The sequence below is a fragment of the Pongo pygmaeus genome, chromosome 3 (assembly GCF_028885625.2).
Source record: "Pongo pygmaeus isolate AG05252 chromosome 3, NHGRI_mPonPyg2-v2.0_pri, whole genome shotgun sequence".
NCBI classification, from domain to species: Eukaryota; Metazoa; Chordata; class Mammalia; order Primates; family Hominidae; genus Pongo; species Pongo pygmaeus.
In genome coordinates, this window is record NC_072376.2 from 134918550 (window position 1) to 134945242 (window position 26693).

At 34.1% G+C, this 26693-nt stretch overlaps 1 protein-coding gene across 26 annotated transcripts in view; it reads left to right on the plus strand.

The window, feature by feature from the left end:
* Positions 1-26693, plus strand: part of BLTP1 (bridge-like lipid transfer protein family member 1) — a 215674-nt gene that overhangs the window by 184948 nt on the left and 4033 nt on the right. For 19 of the 26 annotated variants that reach the window (XM_063664090.1, XM_063664083.1, XM_063664080.1 and 16 more), the window contains 18 exons: positions 1155-1370; positions 2528-2708; positions 3244-3445; positions 5095-5256; positions 5781-5920; positions 8093-8294; positions 11584-11784; positions 12554-12733; positions 14796-14933; positions 15693-15950; positions 16736-16886; positions 17323-17480; positions 17612-17804; positions 18019-18236; positions 21053-21304; positions 21964-22167; positions 23929-24123; positions 24756-24890. In XM_063664090.1, coding sequence (XP_063520160.1) covers positions 1155-1370; positions 2528-2708; positions 3244-3445; positions 5095-5256; positions 5781-5920; positions 8093-8294; positions 11584-11784; positions 12554-12733; positions 14796-14933; positions 15693-15950; positions 16736-16886; positions 17323-17480; positions 17612-17804; positions 18019-18236; positions 21053-21304; positions 21964-22167; positions 23929-24123; positions 24756-24890 — 3386 coding nt within the window. Of the gene's footprint in view, positions 1-1154; positions 1371-2527; positions 2709-3243; positions 3446-5094; positions 5257-5780; positions 5921-8092; positions 8295-11583; positions 11785-12553; positions 12734-14795; positions 14934-15692; positions 15951-16735; positions 16913-17322; positions 17481-17611; positions 17805-18018; positions 18237-21052; positions 21305-21963; positions 22168-23928; positions 24124-24755; positions 24891-26693 lie in introns of those variants that run through there. The other 7 variants (XM_063664097.1, XM_063664098.1, XM_063664100.1 and 4 more) reach the window with 4 other exon arrangements.

The following is a 26693-nucleotide window of genomic DNA, read 5'->3' on the forward strand; positions in this document are numbered from 1 at the left end:
TGTGAAAAATGCTGCAGTGAACTTGGGAGTGCTAATATCTCTTTGAGATCCCGATTTCAATTCTTTTGGATAAATACCCAGAAGTGGGATCTCTGGATCATGTTGTAGTTCTACTGTAATCTCTTGAGGAATCTCCACACTATTTTCTCTAGCAGCTGCTCTGTTTTGCATTCCTCCCAAAATGTGCAAGGATTCTGTTTTCTCCATGTCCTTGCCAACACACTTGTTCTTGCTTTTTGTTTAAATAATAGTCATCTTACCAGGTATGAAGTCATATCTCATTGTGGTTTTGGTTTGCATTTCCTTGATGACTGGTAATATTGAACACCTTTTCATATACTTGTTGGCTGATTCTTTGGAGAAATGTCTACTTAAGTTCTTAGCCAATTATTAAAATCGGATTTTTCTGCTTTCTGAATGCTAGGATTTTGTTACACACTTTGGGAATTACTCCCTTGTCAGATATATGGTTACAAATATTTTCTCCCATTCCATGGGTTGCCTTTTCACCCTATTGTTTCCATTGCTTTGCAGAAGCTTTTTTAGTTTGATGTCCCACTTGTCTATTTTTACTTTTGTTGTCTGTGGTTTTGGTGTCAGGAAATCATTGCCAAGACCAGTGTTATGAAGCCTTTTCCCTATGTTTTCTTCTAAGAGTTTAACAGTTTCAGGTGTTGTCTTTAATCCATTTTGAGTTGATTTTTTTGTATGGTATAACATAAGGGTTCAATTTCATTTTTTTGATGTGGATATCCAGTTTTTCCGGCACCATTTGTTAAAGAGCATATGGCATTATTTTTCTTTCCTTGTTGTTCTGTCTTTAATAAAATCTGGAAAGTAACATTTAAATGTTATAATTTGAGAAAATGAAATATTTTCCAACATACACAGTATATTTTATATACTGACATTCAGACTCCTTAAAAGTGGTGATTATGTCTGTGTCCTCATCACCTAGCACATAGCCTGGCATATAATAGTTATTTAGTACATAGTAGCTGAATAAAATGTGGCTCCATTAAACTCACTCATGTGAATTTATAAAATAGTAAAATTTATTTACAGACTATTGCTCACATAACATGTTGGAAAATAGTTTGTTAAAAAGAACTCTCATTTTACTACAATGTAATGATCAATTGTTCTTTCTGTAGACATACATCTCGTAAAAAAGCAACAGGCTTTGCTGCTGTTCATCAGCTATTTACAGAACGCTGGCCAACAACACCAGTCAATAGAAGTCTTAGTGGCACAGCTACAGAGAGAAATATTGACTTTGAACTTGATATACGGGTTGAAATTGATAGTGGAAAATGTGTACTCCACCCAACCACCCTTCTACAAGAACATGATGATATAAGTTTGAGAAGGTAACAAATTGATTTAAAAAGGATACATGAAACTTTATCTATTAGAAATACTATTCATATATCACTGAATTATAACAAACTTCTCCATCCCAAAATGCAGATTTGAAGTGTAAATGTAATTATAGTTATAATGGTCAAGTGTATATTTCTTATACAATTTCTTATAAACAAGTGCATAATATTTTCTGGCAACTAGAAATGGATGTCTGATTTAGAGTCTCGCAAATTTTTTAATTAAAATAGTTATATCTTTGGAATTCTTTTAACACACATGAATTTCTCAGTGTCTGTCCCTGTATTATACGTATTTCAGTTTTAAAGAACAACACAATGCTCAGAAGTATCTTGGTTATTGAGAGTTTTGATGAGTTTATAAAGAAATAAGAAAGACTGGGAGACAGTTACACAGACCTCAGTAGACTGAAATTGTGTTCAGGATATAACTGCAGCTTTTCTATTTGTTTACGTCAGTAACTAAATGATGATATAAACAGGATTAACATATTTTTTTCTTTAAATTTTGTTTTTCTTTTCTAATCTAAAAATGAACTGAAAAAAATAGTTATAATTGAGTGGATGGGTGGAGATGTAGATAAAAAGAATGCTAACAATTATTGAAACTGGGTAGTGGGAACATGGAGGATCATTAATGATACTATTCTGATTATTTTTTATATGTTCAAAAATTTCCATAATAAAATATTTAATTGAGGCTTTTATAAAATAAGAGAAAGTAAAAAAGGTACTATAAAAAGTTAAAATGTCTTACAAATGTAGTAGTGATGATAAAAAGGATGACTATTAGTTTATTTTTGATTGAACCATAACCCATAATAAATTGCTAATATTTAGCTGTATTTTTACTATATAAAGGGCAGTTTCATTTGGTTCAACCTAATATATTCAAATGAAAGTCACGACCTTAGGAAAGAGTAAAGGTAACTGTCCTGTATAGTTACAGAACATACAACATTTACATCACTCATGCAAGGCATTAACCAGTCTCGCTAGAGATACTGATGAACTTTACTTTTTTCAACTTCTTAAATGAAGGATTATATTCCATTTACTGTAAAAATAAAAGTTTGCTTTTAAACAAAAAAAAAGAGATAAATGCATCACTTTTTAAAAAGATAAGAACATTTTTCTGTTCACAGGAGTTATGATCGAAGTTCCAGGAGCTTAGATCAAGATTCACCGTCAAAAAAGAAGAAGTTTCAAACTAATTATGCTTCTACCACCCATTTAATGACCGGCAAGAAAGTGCCATCATCTCTACAGACAAAGCCTAGTGACTTAGAAACAACAGTATTTTACATTCCTGGAGTTGATGTAAAGGTAAAAACCTAATTGCCTAGGGTAAGGGATTAGACTATTGGTAGCAATGTTTATTTTCTATCATGTATGTTCATCTTTTTCTCATTATATTAAAATGACACTTAGTGACTTCTTTGTCTAATATAGCCATATTCTGGACAGAAGAACATCAAAACTGCAGGTTCCCACTTCATTTATATAGCATTTTCCATGAAAGTTTGATGGAAAGAAGTTCGGTTTTTTAATAAATTGGTATTCATAACAAACTTGCTAAACCTTGCCTAGTGCAACTTCATTAAACAACAATTTTTTAGATTCTAGAATTATAGAATCATAGACTATTCAATTCAAAAGGACATTAAAGATTATGTGAAATGACCTTTTTATTTTAAAAAATGAATAAAAGCAAAGAAACTTGCCAGGATCACAAAGCTAACTCTTAAAAGTTAAAACAGTCTTCTGACTTCCAGTGTTCTTTCTACCACATTTTTCGATATTTCTTGATTTTCCTCATCTTCATAATTTTAATTTTAAAAGTTTATTTATTTCAATACAGTTGCATTACAATTCCAAGACGCTAAAGACTGAATCACCTAATGCCTCCAGGGGATCTTCCTTGCCAAGAACACTCTCCAAAGAGTCCAAGCTGTATGGTATGAAAGATAGTGCAACATCTCCTCCTTCTCCTCCTTTACCTTGCACTGTCCAGAGCAAGACTAACACCTTACTTCCTCCCCAGCCCCCACCTATTCCTGCAGGTATTTAAGGAGTATATACTTTATTTTTTGTCATTTTAAAAATTTTTAGTTATTACCTACTTGCTCTTTTGAGACTTTCCAATGCACATGTTTAAGAAAAAAGGACATACACTTGTCAATAATGACTATGCAGACTTCATATATGGAAGTGTGGGCCAACCATTTTCACTTGTTTTTAAAATTGACATTACTTTAGAATATCTGTTATAAAATAAACAATATACCAAATAGTTTACTTAATTAAATTTTTAGGTCTGTATATATAAAAAGAGTAGTTTTATGTAGCTCAAATTTGGGAGCTTATGAGCAGATGGAAATATCAAACTTGAGAGTACATTGGGTTTAACCACATTTATTACTTCTCTGTTGTAGAACACATTACCTAGAATTTAGTGGCTTATAACCTCAACCACAGGTTCTGTTGATCAGAAATGTAGGCACAGTTTGGCTCAGTGGATCTAACTCATGGTCTTTTACAAGATTGCAGTCATGGCAGATTTTTCAGCCCCAGTCAAGTATTCAGATGACAATACTTGACTGGGGCTGAAAAATCTGCCTCCATCATGTCTCAGTCATGTGACTGGCTAATTGGTACTTCGGTTCCTCTCATGTGGGCTTCTCTCCTGGGCTTCTTGAGTGTTCTCATGATATGGCAGTTGACTTCCCTTAAAAGGAGTGATCCAAAAGATACCATGGCTGAAGCTGCATTATCTCTTATGGCTTAGCCTTAGAAGTCACACACCATCACTGCCACAAGGTTTTACTCATCACACAGGTCAGTACGGAAGTAAACTACACAAGGGCATGAATACCAGGAGGCAAGGATCATTGAATGTCATCTTGGAATCTGGCTACCATAGCATATGAATGATACCGTACATACATGGCAGGATTTCCGAAAAAAGGAATATCAGACTAGACAAGAATTATTTGAGAAAGTTTCATTTGGGAGACAAAACTTGATATATAAACCTTTTAAAATAGTAATCATGCTGAGAATGCCTAGTATCACTTTTCAGCTAACAAGGCACATCTGTGTCCATTAAGTGCATGGCAGCTATTAACCCCTTTTATAAATGAGGAAAGTTAAGGCTCATAGAAGTTGGATGTCTTTCCTAGATTTGAACAACTAATAAATGTTAAAAGTTGGAAACCTTAGCCAAAGCTAGCTAAGTCTTAGATGTTTTACTCATTCTCCTGAAGCAGATATATTTAGTTAGGTAAAAGGAAAGAGAAATGGCATCCCATATAGGGAAGCATTATAAATATGTACAAGCTAAGCATAGGAAAGCCTGAAAACAGTGACATTTTTCTTCACTTGCCACTAAATATTGTTAAAGTTCTCTATATCTTCTTAAATGGACAAAAGGACTAATGCTAATGAGAGACTAAGCAAAATATAAAGCTGAAAAACTGGACCAAAACTTGTGACGTAGAGCAAGTAGGAATAACCAACTTATTATATGTCGTTAATCGCCTCTGTATTCTAACATTAACATATCATTCCTATCAACCTGCTACTTTTATTATTTTCTTGTAAGGCCTTAAATGTGAGGTACTTCGCTTGATTAAACTTTAATATAATTCAAATTTCTGTTTAATTGGAACTTTTTATAAAATCCATTAAATGGAATTTATAAATGTTCTAGCCAAAGGAAAAGGAAGTGGAGGAGTAAAAACAGCCAAGTTATATGCCTGGGTAGCACTTCAGTCATTGCCAGAAGAAATGGTTATCAGTCCCTGCCTATTAGACTTTCTGGAAAAAGCTCTGGAAACTATCCCAATTACACCAATTGAAAGGAATTATACAGGTAAGCATCCTTATGTACCTCCCCATAACATATATTTTGGGATCTTATTATATAGAAGGTTTTCTTAATGCTATTATACATTATTACATAATATATGCAATTATAAATGTTAAAGAATTATAAACTGTAAAAGAACTTGAGAGATCATCTAATTGTCATTTACAAATGAAGAAACTAAGTCCTGGTGAGGTTACATAACTTTCCCATGGCCCCACCTAGTTAATGACAAAATTAACATTTAGGTTCTAAATCCTTAGTGTGTCCCTTGCACTGGAATCTCTTTGAGGGCAAGGATATAATCACTAGTTTCTTTGTACAGTGTTTGGTATAGCAGCAGGAAAATTTGAGTTTGGGGGAATAAGCAAGAGGTGTGAACAGGGAAAAATGTATAGAATGAAGGGCTACAGAAGCAAATGTTTCTGGGTGTTCATACCTTTCATCTCACTAGTATAAACAATAAGGATCTTTTAATAAATAGTTTGCCTTTGATCTAATAATAAAACTTAACCAAATATTTTAAACAGCTGTCAGCTCACAAGATGAAGATATGGGACATTTTGAAATACCAGATCCTATGGAAGAATCAACAACATCACTAGTGTCATCTTCAACATCTGCTTACTCTTCCTTCCCTGTAGATGTTGTGGTTTATGTACGAGTTCAGGTGACATACTTCATTTCTTTTTGTTTTAAAGAGAAATGTTTTTCTTAAGTTATCTGAACATTTCAACATTGTTACTGTTTAAAAGTTTTCTTAACCTCAGGTTCATGAACCTTTAGTATGTTTATGATGGCTTGGAGGTTGCCAGAATATCTGTGAAGTATGTGTAAAATTTTATGTATATACAGATGCTCAAGTTATGATGCTGTTCTGATTAACCCATCACAAATTGAATAGCATAAGTCAGTAATGCATTTAATACACTTAACTTACTGAACATCATAGCTTAAACTAGCTTACCTTAAATGTGCTCAGAACACATTACTCTTCAGTTGGGTAAAATCGTCTAATACAAAGCCTTTTTTATAATAAAATCTTGAATATCTCATGTAATTTATTGAATGTTGTACTGAAAGTGAAATGCAGAATGGTTGTATGGGTCCCCTCAAAGTACAGTTTCTACTGAATGTGTATCACTTTCGCCCATCCTAAATTGGAGATCATCTATATTCACTTTTCTACCAAGAAGTTTCATAGATCTTTGGGTTTTCAAAAATTAAAGCTCATACTTCTGTGACAAAAATAAAAATATTTAAGTTAAAACCCTTTTTTAAGCATTTTATGCCTTTATTTTGGCACCTTAATTTCTTGCCATTATAGTTCTTTCTGGGCAGATATAAAGTATAATTGAGATATAAAGTCACAATAGTACCTTTGTTAAAATTTTTGCTAAGCGTTACCTAGTTTTTATTTAATATTTTATTCTAAAATGCAGTCCTACCAATAGGCCTTTGGGAGTATATATTAGCATATATACTAAACCAAATATATAATATTAGTATATATTATATATAATAAAATATATATTAGCATATATACTATACCAAATATAGTATATATTTAATTAAATCTGTTTATCAAGGAGAATTTAAAACTACTTGTATCAAAACTTCAGGGTTTAGTTGATCCTCAATTAAAATCTAATAATCAATCTTAAGAGTAAAGGAAACACTAATGGTCATCTGTTCCAACTATCTTCTATAACAGTAATGTGGCCAAAAGAGCTTCAGTCTTACATTCTAGAATTTTTAGCTAGCTTTTTTAAAGGTCTGATGAAAACAGAATGAATGAGAGTTTGAGGGTTATAAAACCTTTGGGCTGGGTGCAGTGGCTCACACCTGTAATCACAGCACTTTGGGAGGCTGAGGCGGGTAGATCACTTGAGCCCAGGAATTTGAGACCAGCCTGGGCAACTTATGGAGACCCCATCTCTACCAAAAAAAAAAAAAAAAAAAAAAATTAGCGAGGCGTGATGGTATGCATCTGTGGTCCTAGCAACTTGGGAGGCTGAGATGGGAAGATGGCTTGAGACTGGTAGGTTCAAAGGCTGCAGTGAGCCATAATTGTACCACTGCAGTCCAGCCTGGATGACAAGAGTGAGACCCTGTCTCTAAAAAAACAAAAACCAACCTTTGTTATTATGAACAAGTTTAATATGAGCATAAATATTTTTAAGGTTCTGAACTATCTAAATATCTAAATACAGTCCCTCCATTTACTTAGGAGACTGGCTCTAGGACTACTCCTGCCCCCTACCATGTATACCAAAATCCACACATACTCAAGTCCCTCAGTCAGCCCTGAGGAATTACTAAAAAAGAAAAGAGACACCCCTCTGTATATGCGGGTTTTTCATCCCAAATACTGTATTTTCAATCCACGTTTGGCTGAAAAAAATCCATATGTTAATTGGACCAGCACAGTTCAAACCTGTGGTGTTCAAGGGTCAACTGTCTTATTGTTCTGAGATGGCTCCTCAAATATTTAGGTTTTTAAAAATGATAGCATTTTGTTTATATATTTTGATTTTTATATCATGCTTCTGTTTAAAAAGCTAGGACAATGAACACATAATCTTAAGTATCAAATGAGTAAACATGATCAATATATGTAGACAGAAATGGAAATTAAATGTAACTTTTGAAATCCAAGGTGAAAGTTCTTAACTTCCCTGTAGATGTTGTGGTTTATGTATGAGTTCAGGTGATATACTTCATTTCTTTCTGTTTAAAAAAAAATGTTTCTTAAGTTTATTTGAACATTTCAATATTATTTCTGTTTAAAACTTTTCTTTTATCCAGTTCCTAGAAACCTTTTGCTTTCTGTTATTTTTAGCCCTCGCAGATCAAATTTAGCTGTTTACCAGTATCAAGAGTAGAATGCATGTTAAAGCTGCCATCCCTGGATTTGGTGTTTTCTTCAAACCGAGGAGAACTGGAGACTTTAGGGACTACATATCCTGCAGAGACTTTATCCCCTGGAGGTAATGCTACTCAGAGTGGAACAAAGACTTCTGCTAGCAAAACTGGAATACCAGGTATAGATAATGTTCTTTGATTCCTCTAGTATAAGGCCAAATACTATTTTTAAGTAAATATTTTAATAGTAATTAATACATATTTTAAAATATATTTGGAAAAGGGGAATATTTGAGGATTATTTATAGAAAGAAATCTATAGTAGACCAATGTTTTGAGTATATTTCATGTGTTACTTGAACTTGAGTTACCCTTTGGTTTCTATTTTTAGCTGAATGGCAATTAGACAGCATTTTGAATATGGCTTGAATGTACATACTACAAGCGCTATGACATAACTACTATATAATAATCCACACGTTCAAGTACTTTCGAATATCTTTTATCTTAAGCTACATTTGACATTAAGGAGTAATCAGTATTATAAATGGAAAATAAGAAACATAGTGTTACCTTACAGGGATTTCTTATCACACTGAGTGAAAACTGTATCAAGTAGCAGTAGCATATGTATTTTTAAATGCCAAATTTGGTTATATAACTCAAATATGTGTTTCATAAAGGTTTTGTTTTTAAAATATAATTGATTTCCTGAGATGATAGGCATTCCTCACTATGTTAAAGCTGGGTGCCATTTCTGCCCTAAAGATGAAATAGAGATCACACATGCAAATGGTAAAGATTTTATTGAATACCTCTGAAAAAAAGAGACTAGACTGAATGAAAACTGGTAAGAAGACTGGAATGTCGTTAAAGTATTGGTTGTTAACCAGGAGCTATCTTGTTGGCAATATTAGGAGACAATTTTGACAGTCGTAACTGAGGATGTACAGCTGGCAGCTAGAAGCGAAGCCAGAGATGCTACTAAACATTCTATAGTATATATGACAACCCCCTCCACTCCCAAAGAATTATCTGGTTGAAAATGTCAATAATGGCAAGGTTGAGAAGGTTTGCATTAAGAGTGAAAAAAATAAAATCCCAAATTCCATTTTTGAGAGAGGCATGAAGACAGTGGAGGGGAAATACCTTTCTGATTTGTAAGGAAATACAGCTTAGGTTTTGGGTCCTATTTTTTGAGAGTCATCTTAGATTCAAATCTTTATTCTAATAATCTCATCAAGCATCAGTTGGAAAAATTATTACAAACTGGCTTGTGAGAAAGCATCCCAAAAGTCATCTTTGAAAAACTGAAATTATATCTCTTAACACAGTATTTACTTGTATTAATGGGGAAATGGTTATAGGAAATCATTTGTTTTGCTGTGTGAATCTTTGAAAGTTTTCACAACAAAATTGGAAAACAGAAAGGTTGATACCTTAGAAATAAAGCTTTTGCTAATGTGGTCACCCATTATCTAGTACTTAGCTCCAAAATATTGCTGTTGGAGTTGTGTTGTCAACAAAATATTGTAGTGGTAGTGTTGGTTTTTGAAAAACATTTTCTGATTATAAAAGTTACACTCACTATTCATTATAGAAAATGAAAAGTACTAAAGGTAAAATGAAAATGAGAATATCCCTTTATCCTAGATAACCAGTGTTATCGCTGATAACACTATAACATTTCTGTAGTGATACCATATTTTTCCAAGGCAAAAATTGAAATATGGCCTCTTCTGCTATGTAACTTTTTAAAATTTAAAGTATCATAGGTGTTTTCCTAAATTATTAAATATTCATCTCTAAAATCAATGGCTATAAGATATTCCATCATTTTGATCATATACTTGAGGTTCCGTGGGTTATTTTGCTTTCAAAATAATACTGAAATCAACATCTTTGTACGTAAATATTTTTAAACAAAGATATATTCTTAAGAGAAATTCTTAGAAGTGGAATTTCTAGGTTAGGAAGTATGAACATTTTGAAAGTGTTTGATACATTTGCTTTCTGGTAAGACTATAAGATTTCTACACTCTCATCACAGTGTGTATGGACACCAGTTCATTGTATTCTTCCCAACAGTGCTTTAAATTTAATTTTAATCATTGTCAATGTGATGGATTAAATTTGGATTTTATTATTTTAATCTGTACTCTATTACTTTATTAGCTATTTCTTGGGAGTGGTAAATATATGCCCATGCCCATTTCTCTTTTGGAATGTTAATCTTTTTCTTAATGACAAACTGTCATAATGTCATAAATTATTAGCACTTAAATTAATATAGCAGTATATATGCACCATGCTAGGAATAGGTAGTGAAAGGAATATGAAATGAGAAATTTTTTATGCCCAAATTTTATGATTCCTTAGAAAACAACAGCTTTTTATTTATTTATTTATTTATTTATTGAGACTGAGTCTCACTCTGTTGTCCAGGCTGGAGTGTAGTGACGCCATCTCGGCTCACTGCAGCCTCTGCCTCCTGGGTTCAAGCAATTCTGCCTCAGCCTCCTGAGTAGCTGGGATTACAGGTGCGTGCCACCATGCCCGGCTAGTTTTTGTACTTTTAATAGAGATGGAGTTTCACCATATTGGTTAGGCTGGTCTCAAACTCCTGACCTTGTGATCTGCCTGCTTCGGCCTCCCAGAGTGCTGGGATTATAGGTATGAGCCACTGTGCCCAGCCTGGTTGAGCTGTTTTCATGGAAGTATTCATTTACTGGAGATGGGGACCACTGGAGATGGGGACCACTGGAAGAAAAGCAAATTCAAGGAAAAAGATCAAGAGTGCAGTTCAGTTTAAATGCCTGTGACCCATTCTAATAGTAGGTCAAGTAGGCAGTTGTAATATATAAATCCAAAGGAGGTCTGGTCCAGACATACATTTTGGAATCACCAGCAAAATCATTTAATAATCTATTCAAATGGTCTCATATTTTTTATGTTTTTGGAATTTACCTGTCCATCCCTAGTAAATGTTACCAACAAGGACACTTGGCTCTCTAACAGAGATTTTTTTACTTTCTGCTTTTGCATACCTTGCCCCGTTTCCACTGCACCTACTGAAATGTGGACTCCAAGTATATGATATGGATTTTTTACACTATGTTCTCCCCCACTTTGCTTAAGCCCCAGCTAGTTTGGGCCTCTTCCACTGCCTGCTTCTAGTAGTGAAGGAGAAAAGAAATAGGAAACCATGCAGTAGGCCAAACATATGTATAAAAATAATTGTTTTAAGGATGAACAGAGTATTCAACCCTGGTGTAAATTAATTGGAAAATACATCTAAGTCTTTATTTCAGTTTTAAGGATTTAAATCTAATGATCTGTTAAATCTATTGATCTGATGTTTGAGTGTTTCCATTTTATTCTGAAGCCATGTCTGGTTCTTAAGACCATATTATTGACTGGCCTTTTTTTCTTGTAGCTTATATTTTCAATTTCCTGTGCTCACTGTAGGTTCATCGGGATTAGGCAGCCCTCTTGGCCGAAGTCGACATAGTAGTAGTCAGTCAGACCTGACCAGTTCCAGCAGTAGTTCATCTGGCTTGAGCTTCACTGCATGCATGTCTGACTTTTCCCTTTATGTATTTCATCCATATGGAGCAGGGAAACAAAAAACTGCTGTTTCTGGCCTTACACCTGGATCAGGAGGATTAGGTATACTTTGCATGTTTATGTCTTTTTCAGATTTACAGCATCTTTTCAAGCTTTCAAGCTTTATTTTCATAAATCATAAGGGACATAGCCAAGATCAGATGCTTTTTATATTTTTCCTCTTTGATAATACCTATCTCATATATACATAATAAGTAGACATATACAATAAGTAATTCAGGTGAATTATACAAGAATTTTAAAATTCAGAATATTTTCTAAGCGATATACACAGCACAGTAATCTCTGGATATCAGAGATTACTTATGTTATTGAAATATTTAAATGTCTTAGCAAATCACTGTCCATTTATACAACAAATTGTATAGAAAGTAAAATTTTAAAGTGCATGGGTCACAATTGTTAATTTAAAAAGAGACTATAATTTAAGTCAGCCATTTAGTGAAATTAAATTTCATTGTCACTTTGAAGTGCAGATAAAACACTGCAAATGCATAAAAGCTTCTTATTAGTAACTAACTCTTGACTTGTATTTAAATAAATGATGAAAACATATATTCCACATCAATTCTAGTTTCTATTGTTGGAGAAGGGTTGTAAAAATCACCAATTACGTTTATGGGTCTGAACCTCTTAAATTGTTGTTAGGAATGCTAATGCTCATTAGATCACTCTGCTTAAATTTTTACCTCAAGTGATTTTAATTCATGGCATATTACAGTGTATTAGATAATTTTCACCTAACTAGACAGCTGTGTGTATATATGTATATACAGATGGTGGGGGTTGTGTTTGTTTGTTTGTTTTAAAGGGAATGTGGATGAGGAGCCCACTTCAGTCACTGGTCGAAAAGATTCACTCAGTATAAACCTTGAGTTTGTAAAAGTGAGTTTGTCACGGATCAGGCGTTCAGGAGGTGCCTCATTTTTTGAAAGTCAGTCTGTAAGCAAGTCTGCAAGCAAAATGGATACTACGTTAATAAATATATCTGGTACTCAATTTTATAGTTTTTAAATTAAAATATTGTTTTCCAAAATAAAATAATGGCCTCTGTTTTAATAGTGTTTAAATATTAAGTCACTTAATGTTAAGCTTTCAGTGATAAGTTGATATAAAGGAGAGGAATGCCCAGCCTATGGTACTGTCTTAATCCAAGTAATAAATGTTAGGAATATAATTTCTAGATAAATAGACATATCACCCAAGGGCCAAGTATGCCTAATTAAATCAGTAAAAGTTGCTTCTTTTCTTCACTTTTTCTCCACCGTGAACTGGTACAGTTTCTTTTTGTTCTTCTAATGTAAATGCTTAAAACACTAAAACGGGATGAGTGATGTTTAAAAATGTTTACTTGATGTCAGAAAACCTTGAATTGTGTGCATGTGTACTGCTGGTTTTATAAACAGCTATATAACTATGGGCAAATCATTTCCTTTACATTGTGATTTGAGTGTTTAAAATTAAATGCAAATAGACATTCTGAAGAATCCAGAATACTGAGTAAAAACTTTCATAATTATGAATCAAATAAATGTGGTATGTTCACTTAACCCAATATTCTGAAAATATATATTAAGCCTGTGTTTTAGGGTAAACTTTTACCTGAGATTGCTAGGTGATTGAGGGGAGCAGGCATGAATAAGACAAGGTCTTATGTGTAGACAAATAAATGAGTCCAGGATAATAAATGCTATAATGGAGCTTTCTACAAAGAGAAGGAAACAATAAATTCTGTCTTGTATGAGAAATCAGAAAAGGCTTCACATAGGAAATGTTATTTGGCCCACATTTTGAAAAATGAGTAGGAATATTCTTGGAGGTAGCAACATGGTATTCAATGGCACAGAAGCATCAAAATGTATGCTTCTGGATCATACTTTGATTTGCTGTGGCTGAAGCACAGGGTATAAGTGAACATTTAATTGGTTGGAGCCAATTAAATGTTGGAACATTTAATTGGTTTAAGTGGATGGAGCCAGAAATAGAGAGGCTAGAGGTAAAGCTGATAAAATAGGACCTGATTGTGGAGGGACTCATATCATATGCCATGCTAAAGAATTGGGTTCTGATTATTTCAGCAGTGAGAAGCCATTAGAAGTTAAGAAATGGGGTGATTCTTCAGAATGGTGTTTTAGAAAGAGAGTTGATGGTAGTCTGAAAGACAGGAAAGAAAAGATGCTTGAGGAGGCTGCTGAAGTAGACCATGCAATAGTAGAAGAGAGCATGAACTGTGGCAGTAAAAAAAGGAGAAAAGGCAATGAGGAGTGGGTTCAAGAGAGATAGAAGAGAATCCATAAACTTAAGTATAAGTTGTATTAGGGGCAACAGAGGAGACAAGAATGCCTCAAACTTTTAGCTTAGATGACTGAAGGAGCAGTGAAGCCATTAACTTAGAAAATAAAGAAGGAAATGTCTATAGGACATTTAGGTGGAAGGTTCTGGTAGACAACTGACTTAGTGGGTATCGCTATGTAGGTATGGGCTCAGACAAAAACAGAAATTTTAGCTGTGGGAGTCATTGGCATGTAAACCCTATAGAAACTATGGTAGAAGAATAGAAGAGCACATACAACAGGAGTAGATGAATGCTCCAGAGCAGAACTCCGGAAGAAGGTCATCAAAATGTTTTTTGTCTAAAGTCACTGCTATTAGTCTGATAGGAAAATAGTCCCTGCCACACAGCTATTTGGTTTACAATTCCTTTTGAGAAAATTTGTATACCAGCTCATCCTGATGATTCATTTTCCATAATAGAAAAGACTGTTGTGTTAAAATTGAAAGCTGGCTATCAGACTGATCTTTAGAACTTCTCTGAGGATTTCATGATAAAGTGATAATAGAATTCCAACTTGCCATCACCTCAAAAAAGGGAAATGGTACTAACAGTGTTAGAATGTGCTGTTTTTGTAATTTGTGGAAGAATGTAACACTTACTAATCATAATATGTAACTTAAGTATAATTCAGCTGTGTAATAACCCTGTCTTATACCTACCATGTGAAAACATTAAAGGTTTTAGAAATCTGTACTAACAAAGGTTATTTATGTATCAGCTGTTTGTGATATAGGGTCTGCCTCCTTTAAATATGATATGCGCCGACTCAGTGAAATTCTGGCATTTCCAAGAGCATGGTATAGAAGAAGTATTGCAAGACGTCTATTCCTTGGAGACCAAACTATAAATTTGCCAAGTAAGCTTGTTATGTAATTTTAATTTTGGTTACTGTAGCAGCAAGACCTACAATTGATAACACAAACGTGATCTTACTTGGCAGGGTGTACCATGTGATGCGTTCAGTCATTCAAGAAATGTCCATTGGGCCCCTCTAATATGCCAACCACAAGGGATATATTAGCACTGAGGATATATTAGAGAACCAAAAAGACAAAAAGTTTTGTCTTCTTTGAGATTACATTCTGGCTGAATAAATATAGTTTATTCTATAACTATCCTAACAAATTAGTAAATTTATAAATTAATTTGTTAGTACATTTATTCTATAATGATTACTCTGTAATCCTTTTAAATGTCCAAGTTAATCATGGTTAGCGAAGCATGGGAAATAGAAGATGCTGGGGACATGTTACTATCTTGCCTGCATTTGTCTGCTGGATTTAGATATTGTTGTAGGTAATGAAATCAAGAGATTTTTGGAAATGGAAAGTAGAGTCAGTTACATACAGAGGTAAATGTGAGAAACCCTAAGTCTGAGTGTATTCCCTCACCTGTAAACTGGGACCAGAGGTCCTGTTTTGCTCTTTTCATGGAGTTTAAACAAAACACTGGCATGTTCTTTGCAAACTGTAAATTGCTGTACAGCTGCTAAATAGAGAACTAGAAGGAATATGTAATGTGATTAGAAATGATGGATGGGTGAAATTATTTTATAACATAGGGATTTTACCCTGTTACTTTGGATTTTTTGTTTGTTTTGTTTGTTTTCTACTAGCATCTGGCCCAGGGACACCTGATTCCATTGAAGGGGTAAGCCAACACCTTTCCCCTGAATCATCAAGAAAAGCTTACTGCAAGACCTGGGAGCAGCCAAGTCAGTCAGCCTCCTTCACCCACATGCCTCAGTCACCTAATGTGTTCAATGAGCATATGACAAACAGCACCATGTCACCAGGGACAGTAGGACAGAGCCTAAAATCCCCAGCTTCCATAAGATCAAGGAGTGTATCTGATTCTTCAGTTCCTCGAAGAGGTAACACTGCTCCTTTTGTAATCAGTAGCCCTACAGGGTTCTCAGGATAAAATCTTAGTTACTCTCAGATTTCAGCCCTAACTATAGGAAAATATATTCTTGAGGTTTTTATGACACGTCAAAAAAAAAAAAAAATCCCCAACACAGTAAAAACAACAAAACAAACATTTCAAAGTATTGCCATCAAGACAGCTAGATGGCCAGTAACTTTACAAATGGATAAGGGGAGAGGAATTAGTATATTGTTTGTGTGCTCCATATGGTCTTGGCCTCGTACTTGTGCCTGATTGTATAAAAATGAATGATGTAGTTCTCATCAAAAGATTAAAATATAATGAGCAAATGCAGGATTCAAGATATATACTAAGTCCATAAGAACACAAAAGACAGGCACCCCAACCGGCATCTGCATTTCAGAATGGTTTCTGCCTTTGAGTCCTGTATTTGGCAACAGCACCTTATGATTTTCTTCTTTGTTAAACAAAATCCTAGGGTGATGCATGATCTGTGCTGCTATATTCCATGCACACCAGAATTTCCTCATATAAAATGGAGGCCATACATAATTTTATGAGCTTTCAAGAGGTAAAGCTGCCAGCACTTATAAACATTTAGTAAATGGTAACTATTATTTTAGAGGCAATAGGATAACTATTAAACATTAGATTCTAATACAAGAATATTATATTTTTACTTTTTGGATTATAGCAATAAAAATAGTTTTTGCTTTGTAACTAGCTTGGCATTTACATGAATGAACATGTATTTGATTTTTCTATTTTTAGATTCACTTTCAAAAACATCAACTCCTTTTAACAAATCAAACAAAGCAGCAAGCCAACAAGGGACCCCATGGGAAACACTTGTCGTGTTTGCTATCAACTTGAAGCAATTAAACGTTCAAATGAATATGAGTAATGTAATGGGAAATACAACGTAAGCTATTCAGATACAAAGGAAATGTATTTAATCATTTTTGTAATTTTTCTTCTACTGTAGTAAAGATATTCAGAACCTTTTTTGAATGCTAAATATTTGAAAAAGATAGTAGATAAATGATATAAAATGTTTTATCCTGAAAATGGCTTAATTCTAAGGATACTGCAATATAAAACATCATGAAATATATGTTCTATAAAAACAGAATCAATTATAAGGAGAACAGGGTAATTTTCTAGCTTTTCTAGCTAGGAGTAAAGCTTCATTATCAATGTTAATATTCAAATATTTACCACACAGTTTTTATATAAAGTATGTTGTTTCATTGTCAAGCTTGACCTTTTAAATAATCTAACTCCTTTTTAATTTAAATCCTGTTTTAATTCATGACACTGGAAGCTATATATCTAATAACCTTTTTTTCATTTTTTAGTTGGACAACTAGTGGTTTGAAGAGCCAGGGCCGTCTGTCAGTAGGAAGTAATCGTGATCGAGAGATCAGCATGTCTGTTGGTCTGGGAAGATCACAATTAGATTCTAAAGGAGGAGTAGTTGGAGGGACCATAGATGTCAATGCTTTGGAGATGGTTGGTATGTTGAAATTTTACAACTGACCTAACATATCCTTAAGATATATATATAAAAAAAAAACGCTTTTGGAAATTCTCATGAGTTTTTCCCATGGACATGTCTGTCAAAATTAATTATTGTTTCTATTTTAGCTCATATTTCTGAACATCCAAATCAGCAACCCAGTCACAAAATTCAGATTACTATGGGTTCTACTGAAGCCCGTGTTGATTACATGGGCTCAAGTATCCTCATGGGCATCTTCAGTAATGCTGATCTTAAGCTTCAGGATGAATGGAAAGTAAACTTGTATAATACATTGGATTCAAGCATAACTGATAAAAGGTATTTATTAAGGATTACTTTTTGGACACTTACCGTGACTGTTCTCAACATATTGTCTATCATCTGGTGAGAAAACAGCAATTTTTCTTACAAAACTCTTATTTATTATGCAATTAATACAAATTAAAAAGCTGGGCGGGGGAAGAAAATGTTTCTTGTACTTTTTGAGTATCTTCCGTAAGACGTATGACAAAGATTTTGTTTTATGCTCTAGTGAGATTTTCGTCCATGGAGATTTGAAGTGGGATATTTTCCAAGTAATGATATCAAGATCAACCACACCAGATCTGATAAAAATAGGAATGAAGCTCCAGGAATTTTTCACACAACAATTTGATACCAGCAAACGAGCTCTGTCTACCTGGGGACCAGTTCCTTACCTTCCGCCAAAGACAATGACTAGCAACCTAGAAAAAAGTTCACAAGAACAATGTAAGAATTAGAAGTAAGCTTTTATATATGCTTTATCTTTCACTAAATATGTTACATTCTTAATTTAAAATAATAATAATCTGTATGCCCTACTTAGAAAATAGCCCCAGGCTCTTTATCCCACTCAGTTAGCAAAGGACCAGAATTTCTACCTGCCAATGGAATTAGAGGCCATCATTTAGGAAGACATCATTTGTTATCTCTTCCCCTGCTGCAGTGCATCTGCATCCATACCCACTCCCACGCTCTTGAATAGTGTTTATGAGAGTATCATGTTCTGGTTTAGAATGTCTATGGAGTCAGAATATCTGAATTTGTATTTATTAGGTGATAAGCAGGTCATTATTTTCACTTAGTAATTCAATTGGCAAATATTTATTAAGCTACAACCATGTGCTTAGGCACTATTCTAGGCACAGGAGATCTAGTGGTGGACAGAATCACTACCCTCATGAAGCTTAGATTCTAATAGGAGAGAAAGACCATAATAAATTTACTAACTAAATACATAAGATAATTTCAGTAAGAGAGAAGTGCCAAGCAAAAGAACAAAACAGGGGAAGAATATAGAGAATGATTAAATGTGAGGATAGCTATTTTAGAAAGGGTGATCATTTAGGCCTTTTCTGAAGTGACATTTTAGTGGAAATGTGAATGAAAGAACAAGACTAAGATGTGGGGGAAGAGAGTTCCAGGCATAGGGGGATACTGAGTCCACAGTTCCCCTAGCAGGAACAAACTTGGCTTGAGGATCATTAAGGTTGCCACTGTGGCTGGAACAGAAATGAGCAAGGACGAAAATGCCGGACATGAATTCACAGAGGTATACTACAGGTAAGATTTTTAATATGATGGTTAGCTATCAGAGAGTTTTAAACAGATTTGATATCTGATTTATCTTTTCAAAAAATACTCCCTTTTAAAGCTCACTCTGGCTACTGTGTGAAGAACAGACTATAGGCAGTTAAGAATGGAAGGGAACCATTACAATAATTACCATTATCATTGTTACATACGTAGTTACATCATTATTGTAAGGAAGCCATTGCAAGAGTCCAGGCAAGAAATGGTGGCTTTCACTAGGATGATAGAGGTGTAAGTGGTGAGAAACAGTCAGAATGAGGATAACTTTTTAATAACTTTATTATCACAGAAGTAATACGTGTACATTGAAAAAAACTAGAAAACATAAGAGAAGCAAAAAATAAAACCATCACATTCCACTCAGAAATCACTGTGAATACCTTAGAGCATATACCTCCAGATATTTTTCTGTGTATCTGTATATATGCATACATTTTTAAAAAATATCAAAATTCATACCATTTTGTAGGTCAACAATCTCCAACTTTGATTTTGCTAATTATCTCCTTTAGCTTTCAAAACACATTCAAATTTCCATGATTGATCTAAAAATATCCTCTACAATGGTTTTGTCCAAACCAGTTTATCCAATCCAAGATCACAGGTTAAATATGGTTATGTTCCTTTGCCTTCTTTTAATGTAGCACAGTTCATTTTTTATATGAACTGACTTGTTGAAGAGATGTAGCCAACTGTCCTAAAGAATTCCCTACCTTCTAGATCTTTTTCAGTTACTTCCTTGTGGTGTCATTTATGTTTTTCCTCTAGTCCATGTATTTCCTTTAAACTAGAATTTATATTAGGCATATAAAAATTGAGGGATGTTCTGCAAAATGCCTGGCCTGGATTCTTCAAAAAAACTCCTCGTCTCAAAAAACAAACATAAAGGCTTAGGGAATTGTTTAAAGGAAAACATACTAGCTGAATACAGTTCATGATCTTTCGTTGGATTATGGGTGAGAGGTATGGAAAACAGCCAAAAGGAACATTATTGGAATAAATGGAAAATATACCTTGTATGTTTGATTAGTGCTTCTCAAACTTAACATGCATCTGAAACCCCTGGAGATGTTATTAAAATATAGATTTTGATATAGTAGGTACAGGTGGACTTAAGAGTCGGCATTTCTCACAAGCTCCCAGGCAATGCTGATTCTGCTGGCCCTCTGACCTTTGAGTAGCAAAGGAATATGAGTTTAAAAGCAGTACTTAAAATAAGGGGGTCTGCATTTGATTTCTAGGTCTTCCAGTTACTGGTTCACTTAACCTCTTTGTTCTTCTGCTTCTTCACTTGAAATCAGTCAAGATGAACTATCTAGTTTACAAAGTTATTATGAGAATTACATAAAATTTCATGCAAGTACTTTGTAACTCATTAATCATTACAAACATATTAGGTTTTGGTTTTTCTTTTTTTTTTTTTTTGGAGACAGGTTCTCACTCTGTCATCCAGGCTGGAGTGCAGTGGCACAATCTCAGCTCACTACAACCTCCGCCTCCTGGGTTCAAGCAATTCTCGTGCCTCAGCCTCCCAAGTAGCTTGAACTACAGGCATGCTCCACCACACCCAGCTAATTTTGGTATTTTTAGTAGAGACAGGGTTTCACCATGTTGGCCAGGCTGGTCTCGAACTCCTGACCTCAAGTGATCCACCCGCTACAGCTTCCAAAAGTGCTGGGATTACAGGCGTGAGCCACTGCACCCAGCCTCAGACATATTAGTTTTAATTATTTTTAGCAAGTTACTACTTTCCTTAGCTATATCCATCCTCATGCAGCGTCTTTTCCTAGAATGTCTCTTCATTAGCTATTGCTTAATGTTAAACAGGCACTGGACACTGTTTTCATCCCTCACCTGAGACTGTAGAAAGTAGCCACTTGCTGCCTCACTCTACCCTATTCAAGGGTACTCATTAGGCACTTCAGGATATGTGTTTTTTGGTTTTCTTGCAGTACTTGATGCAGCACATCATCGACACTGGCCTGGAGTACTGAAGGTGGTATCAGGATGCCACATATCCTTATTTCAGATTCCATTACCAGAAGATGGAATGCAATTTGGAGGATCAATGAGCTTACATGGAAATCATATGACACTGGCATGTTTTCATGGTCCAAATTTCCGTTCAAAATCTTGGGCCCTTTTTCATTTAGAAGAACCAAATATTGCTTTTTGGACTGAAGCTCAGAAAATCTGGGAAGATGGTAAACTGACACATTTCCAGCTTTTACTTTCTTCTATCTTCTGTTATGACTATAAATGACAATTGTATTTCTGAAGTCCATCTCTGTTTGTTATCATGTATCTGACATGTTAAGGAGTTCACTGCCAATGAGTCAATATTTATAATGTCTGGAACATGTTAATTTCTGAACTTGCCATCTTACTCCATGTTTCTTACTTAGGCAATTAAAATTTCTGCTGCTGTGGCTAAACATAGTCATGGTAATAGTTACTGTAATCTTTCTTATAAAAACATGAAGTGAAGGCAACATAGTGGTAGTGTGAGGAAATTATTTGCCAGTCAAGACTATATTATAAAATATATAGGCAAGGTTGTGCTTTTATCTCTACAGTGATAAACCCATTTCCTTTGAGCTTTACTTTTCTACTTGGTGGTTTCTACATTATGAGGGAAAAAAATGTTTGATGTTTGATGCTCTCTTCATCTTACTAGGGACAAATCCAATTACCACTAATAGAAGAATTATTTGTGAATTATTTGGTTTTTATCCTCATTTATTCTTCATTTTTATAGCCTTCCTATTTATGACAACTGAATTTATAGCTCTGAGACCACAATTATCATCTTGAATCTAAATATGGTTTATTACTTAAAAAAAATATTTTTATTTTGTTGTAGGCTCCAGTGATCATTCTACATATATTGTACAAACACTAGATTTTCATCTGGGTCATAATACTATGGTTACCAAACCATGTGGTGCTTTGGAAAGTCCTATGGCAACAATAACCAAGATAACAAGGCGTCGCCATGAAAATCCACCCCATGGAGTAGCAAGTGTGAAAGAATGGTTCAATTATGTTACAGCTACAAGGAATGAAGGTTAAAATTTTGAGTCTTTGGAGAGATTTATTTTGTTTTTTCCATTTTGGATTCTGTTGACTGTGTTTAGAATTTAAATGGAGATGGTGTTTTCATTTCCTTAAACAATTTTCATTTTAATCTTGCTGGCTGACACAAGTAATAATTATTTAATACCACCCTGGTAATGCGGCATCTCATGGACTGAACTTATTTTAGATGTAATTGAAAACATTCTAAATAAAATTGGCTTTAAATAAAATTAAGTTTATTACATTCAGAAATATTTTAGGAAATATTTAGGAAATGATTCTAGAAAAATATTTTTCTAGTAATGCTAAAAAATGGAGGTTTGGAGAGGTTGTTACACAACTAAATAATGCAATACTACAAACTTAAAGTTCGAATAGCTAGAACAAGATGAAACCAAATATTATCATTCTATCAAGTTGTAAGTTTAAAAGAAAGTGCTTTTGATAGTTTTTTTTTCATTTGATTAGATACAACAGTCTTGTGATAGTGTGGTCATGATAACTTATTTTGTGGTGCTTTTGGGATTTGGGTTTATAGTATTGCTTTTACCAATTATCTCTGTGTATTGGAAAGCTGACTACATTGACAGGTGTTGAGACTTTTCAATGTTTTACATAAAAATCACCTTTTTTCTTTTCTTTTTTTTTTTTTTTTTTTGAGACAGAGTCTTGCTCTGTTGCCCAGACTGAAGTGCAGTGGCACGATCTTGGCTCACTGTAACCTCCATTTCCTGGGTTCAAGCGATTCTCCTGCCTCAGCCTCCTGAGTAGCTGGGATTACAGGCGTGCGCCACCACGCCTGGCTAATTTTTGTATTTTTAGTAGAGACAGGGTTTCACCATGTTGGTCAGGCTGGTCTCGAACTCCTGACCTCGTGATACACCCGCCTCAGCCTCCCAAAGTGCTGGGATTACAGGCATGAGCCACCACACCCAGCCAAAAATGACCTTTTTTCAAAATGGAAAAGATGATGATTAGGCCCCATGAGAACAGTTACTATGGAATAGGCCATCTCACGGATTGAATAGAGACTGTTAAAAATGTTCCTAGAACAAAGGAGAATAAGAAAGTGAATCAGAAGATTATGCCTGTATTGACTATTTTACCTTCCAAGCAGGGATTTGGAGGAAGGGGGATCTTTATGGCTGGAGTGTTCTAAAGCGTCTATTAGCATAATGAAGTGCTGTCTGAAGAAAAATACCAATTATTATAATTCTAAGATCTATAACAGATCTTTATAAAACTAAGGTCTATAGTTTAATCATAGCACATATGTTGGGGAAAATCAATACTTCTATCTGATTTCAAGACCAGGATCCTATTTAATCCCAAATCCTTTAAGAGTGAAGTGTTCAATCTATGGAACCCTTTGGGCTTAGTGAAATTCCAACTTCAGACATGAATTCAGTTGAGAATAATATTCATTTTAAAATCCCAGAAACCAAAGCTAGAATGTATTGGGTTTATACAAATCCCATTATAAAGCTTTGGTCTTGACAACAGTGAGATACTGATATAGATATACTACATATATATCTATATCATATGTATATATAGATATACATGTGTCTATGTATATGTATATATCTGTATACATAGATATATGTAGTATATCTATATCTATATATAATGTGATTCTTTCCAAATTTTGAAATAATAGTTCTGTATATTATAGTTGTCTTGAAAGCTATATAGGCTTCTCAATGCCTATTGTTTTAATTTGACTCTCTCTTTATCATTATGCATGTAGAGCTAAATCTACTTCGTAATGTTGATGCTAACAACACTGAGAATAGCACTACTGTGAAGAATTCTAGTTTGTTGAGTGGATTCAGAGGAGGTTCTAGCTACAACCATGAAACAGAGACTATCTTTGCATTACCAAGGATGCAGCTTGACTTTAAATCCATTCATGTTCAAGAACCACAGGAGCCTTCATTACAGGGTATGTAGAAAAACAATTTAAAGTTAATAAGAAAATTCTAAAGGCACTTCAAACTACTGCTGTCTTCCCATGGATTTTTTGTAATATTAATATCTAATGAAATTAATTTTCCAGGCAAAATTGATTTATTTTCTTATCAGCTATATGACCTCTGGAAAATTATTTAACCAACTTATACCTCTCTCTCCTCAGTAAAATGAAGAATAATTGGACTTCATTTATAGGACTATTATGAGGAATAAATGGCATATATAGGTTGAGCATCCCAATCCAAAAATCTGAAATGCCCTAAAATCCAAAATATTTTTAACACTGACATGACACTCACAGGAAATGCTCATTGGAGGATTTCAGATTTTTGGATTGGGGTTCTAAAACCAGTAAGTATAATGCAAATATTCCAGAATCCAAAAATTTGAAAGACATCTGATCCCAAGCATAATTGGATAAGGGATACTCAATCTGTACTAGGGAAGTGCTTAACAAACTATCATCATCCTATAAATCACATACAGATATTACTCATTTCTTTACAGTTGCATTTCATGTGGATGCATTTATATAGACCTATATAAATCCTTATTAATGGGAAGATGACTCCTTTTATTAAAACTTTTACCATATTATTGCAGATGCCAGCCTGAAGCCAAAAGTAGAATGTAGTGTGGTGACAGAGTTCACTGACCACATTTGTGTGACTATGGATGCTGAGCTCATCATGTTTCTTCATGATTTAGTGTCAGCTTATCTTAAAGAAAAAGAAAAAGGTGGGTGGAATACTCTTTTTCTTTTAGGCTGCAGGAATGGCAGCTGTCAATGCCATTTACATGAATTGTTATGGTCTAATGAGAAAATGAGTGGAATATATCTCCTTCTGTGAGTTGAAGATATCAGTAAATAGCGTTAGTAAGACTATCAGACTTTCTGAGTACTTGCTATATATACAGCACCAACGGTGTTTTATACTTTACAAAGTGTTTCCGTATACATTATCTTATGTACATTTTCAGTTAGATCTTACAGGAGATTCTTGAAAAATAGGAAAATGTGAGAAAATACTGCAAATCAAAGTGAAATGACTAAAGAAACGACTACATAATAAAGAAGCATGAGTTATTTACCTAATTATGAAAACTGAATTGAGAAAGCTGATAAATGTTTGGAATGCAGAAAACATTTTCTTTTTAATACATAAATTATTTAAATCTCAGTGATGGTATTTGGGTTCATGAGCTTGCTAACATTGGTTTACACACTGGTAACTTAATGTTTACCCATTAAGAAATGTATGGTGACTGGGGGCAGTGGCTCATGTCTGTAATACCAGCACTTTGGGATGCTGAAGAGGATGGACTGCTTGAGCCCAGGGCTTTGAGACCAGCTTAGGCAACAAAGTGAGACCCCATTTCTACAAAAAATACAAAAATTAGCCAGGTGTGGTAGCACACACCTGTAGTCCCCAGCTACTCGGGAGGCTGTGAGGTGGGAGGATTGCTTGAGCCTGGGAGTTCAAGGCTGTAGTGAGCTGTGAGCCATAATCGCACCACCACACTCCAGCCTGGGTGACAGAGTGAGATCCTGTCTTAAAAAAAAAAAGTATGGCAGCCCTAATATCTGGAATTAGCTAATATATTATAGTACTCCGTAACTGTTTAAAAGAATGAGGTAGTTTGAAATGTAATGATTTGGAATGCTTACAAAATATATGGCCATTTATTCATTCAATAAATATTTATTGCACCGTTATGAATATACAATGGTAAAATCACATATGTGCTTCCTAATAAATAACTTGGAATAAATGTAATTTGTTCAAGTCACACTATAATACTGTTTCATTTTCTTCATGAGGAAAAAATGTAAAATTTGTCTTGACTTTTAAAAATAAAGATTATCAAACGACCATGTTGAAAGAGTACAAAGCATAGCATACATTGAAATGCTCTTTTATTAATATTCAATTGAGATGTGCCCAAAATTCAGTGAGAGAGTAAAATAATAATGATGGCTGGGAGAAATCTATATGACCTCAGTAGAAACTTCAAGTAAAATGACAGAAACTGTATAATAGGCAATCTTATATATTATACATAAGTAGATAAAATCTTCACATACAGCCCCAACAGATACCAGTCACTGGTAATCCTTTTTGTTTTTATGCCTTAATATTTAAACTTAATGTAGAAAAAAACAGATTCAAGATAAACCTGTGACGTTCTAGTCTACTTATATTTGAAAACCTGACAAATTTGTTTCTCTTGGGTATGATGTGAAACATTTATCATTTTATTAAATAGTGTGTTGGTCTTGGTCTGCCACAAACTATGTGCATTTCTAAAAAACAACAAAAAGACCGTTTTAATATAAACTGTTATAAAACATTTCAATGGGAAAAGGGGGTGGATTTACAATAACAAAATATATATGTGAGGATTTCAATTATAAATAAGTTATTGCAAACAACAAGCACTTCGTTTTGGCCAAAATACTCAAACATACCTGAGAAAATGCTTAACAGCATGTCAGACTATACTAGAATCAACATATTTAGAGAACATCAAAATAAATTG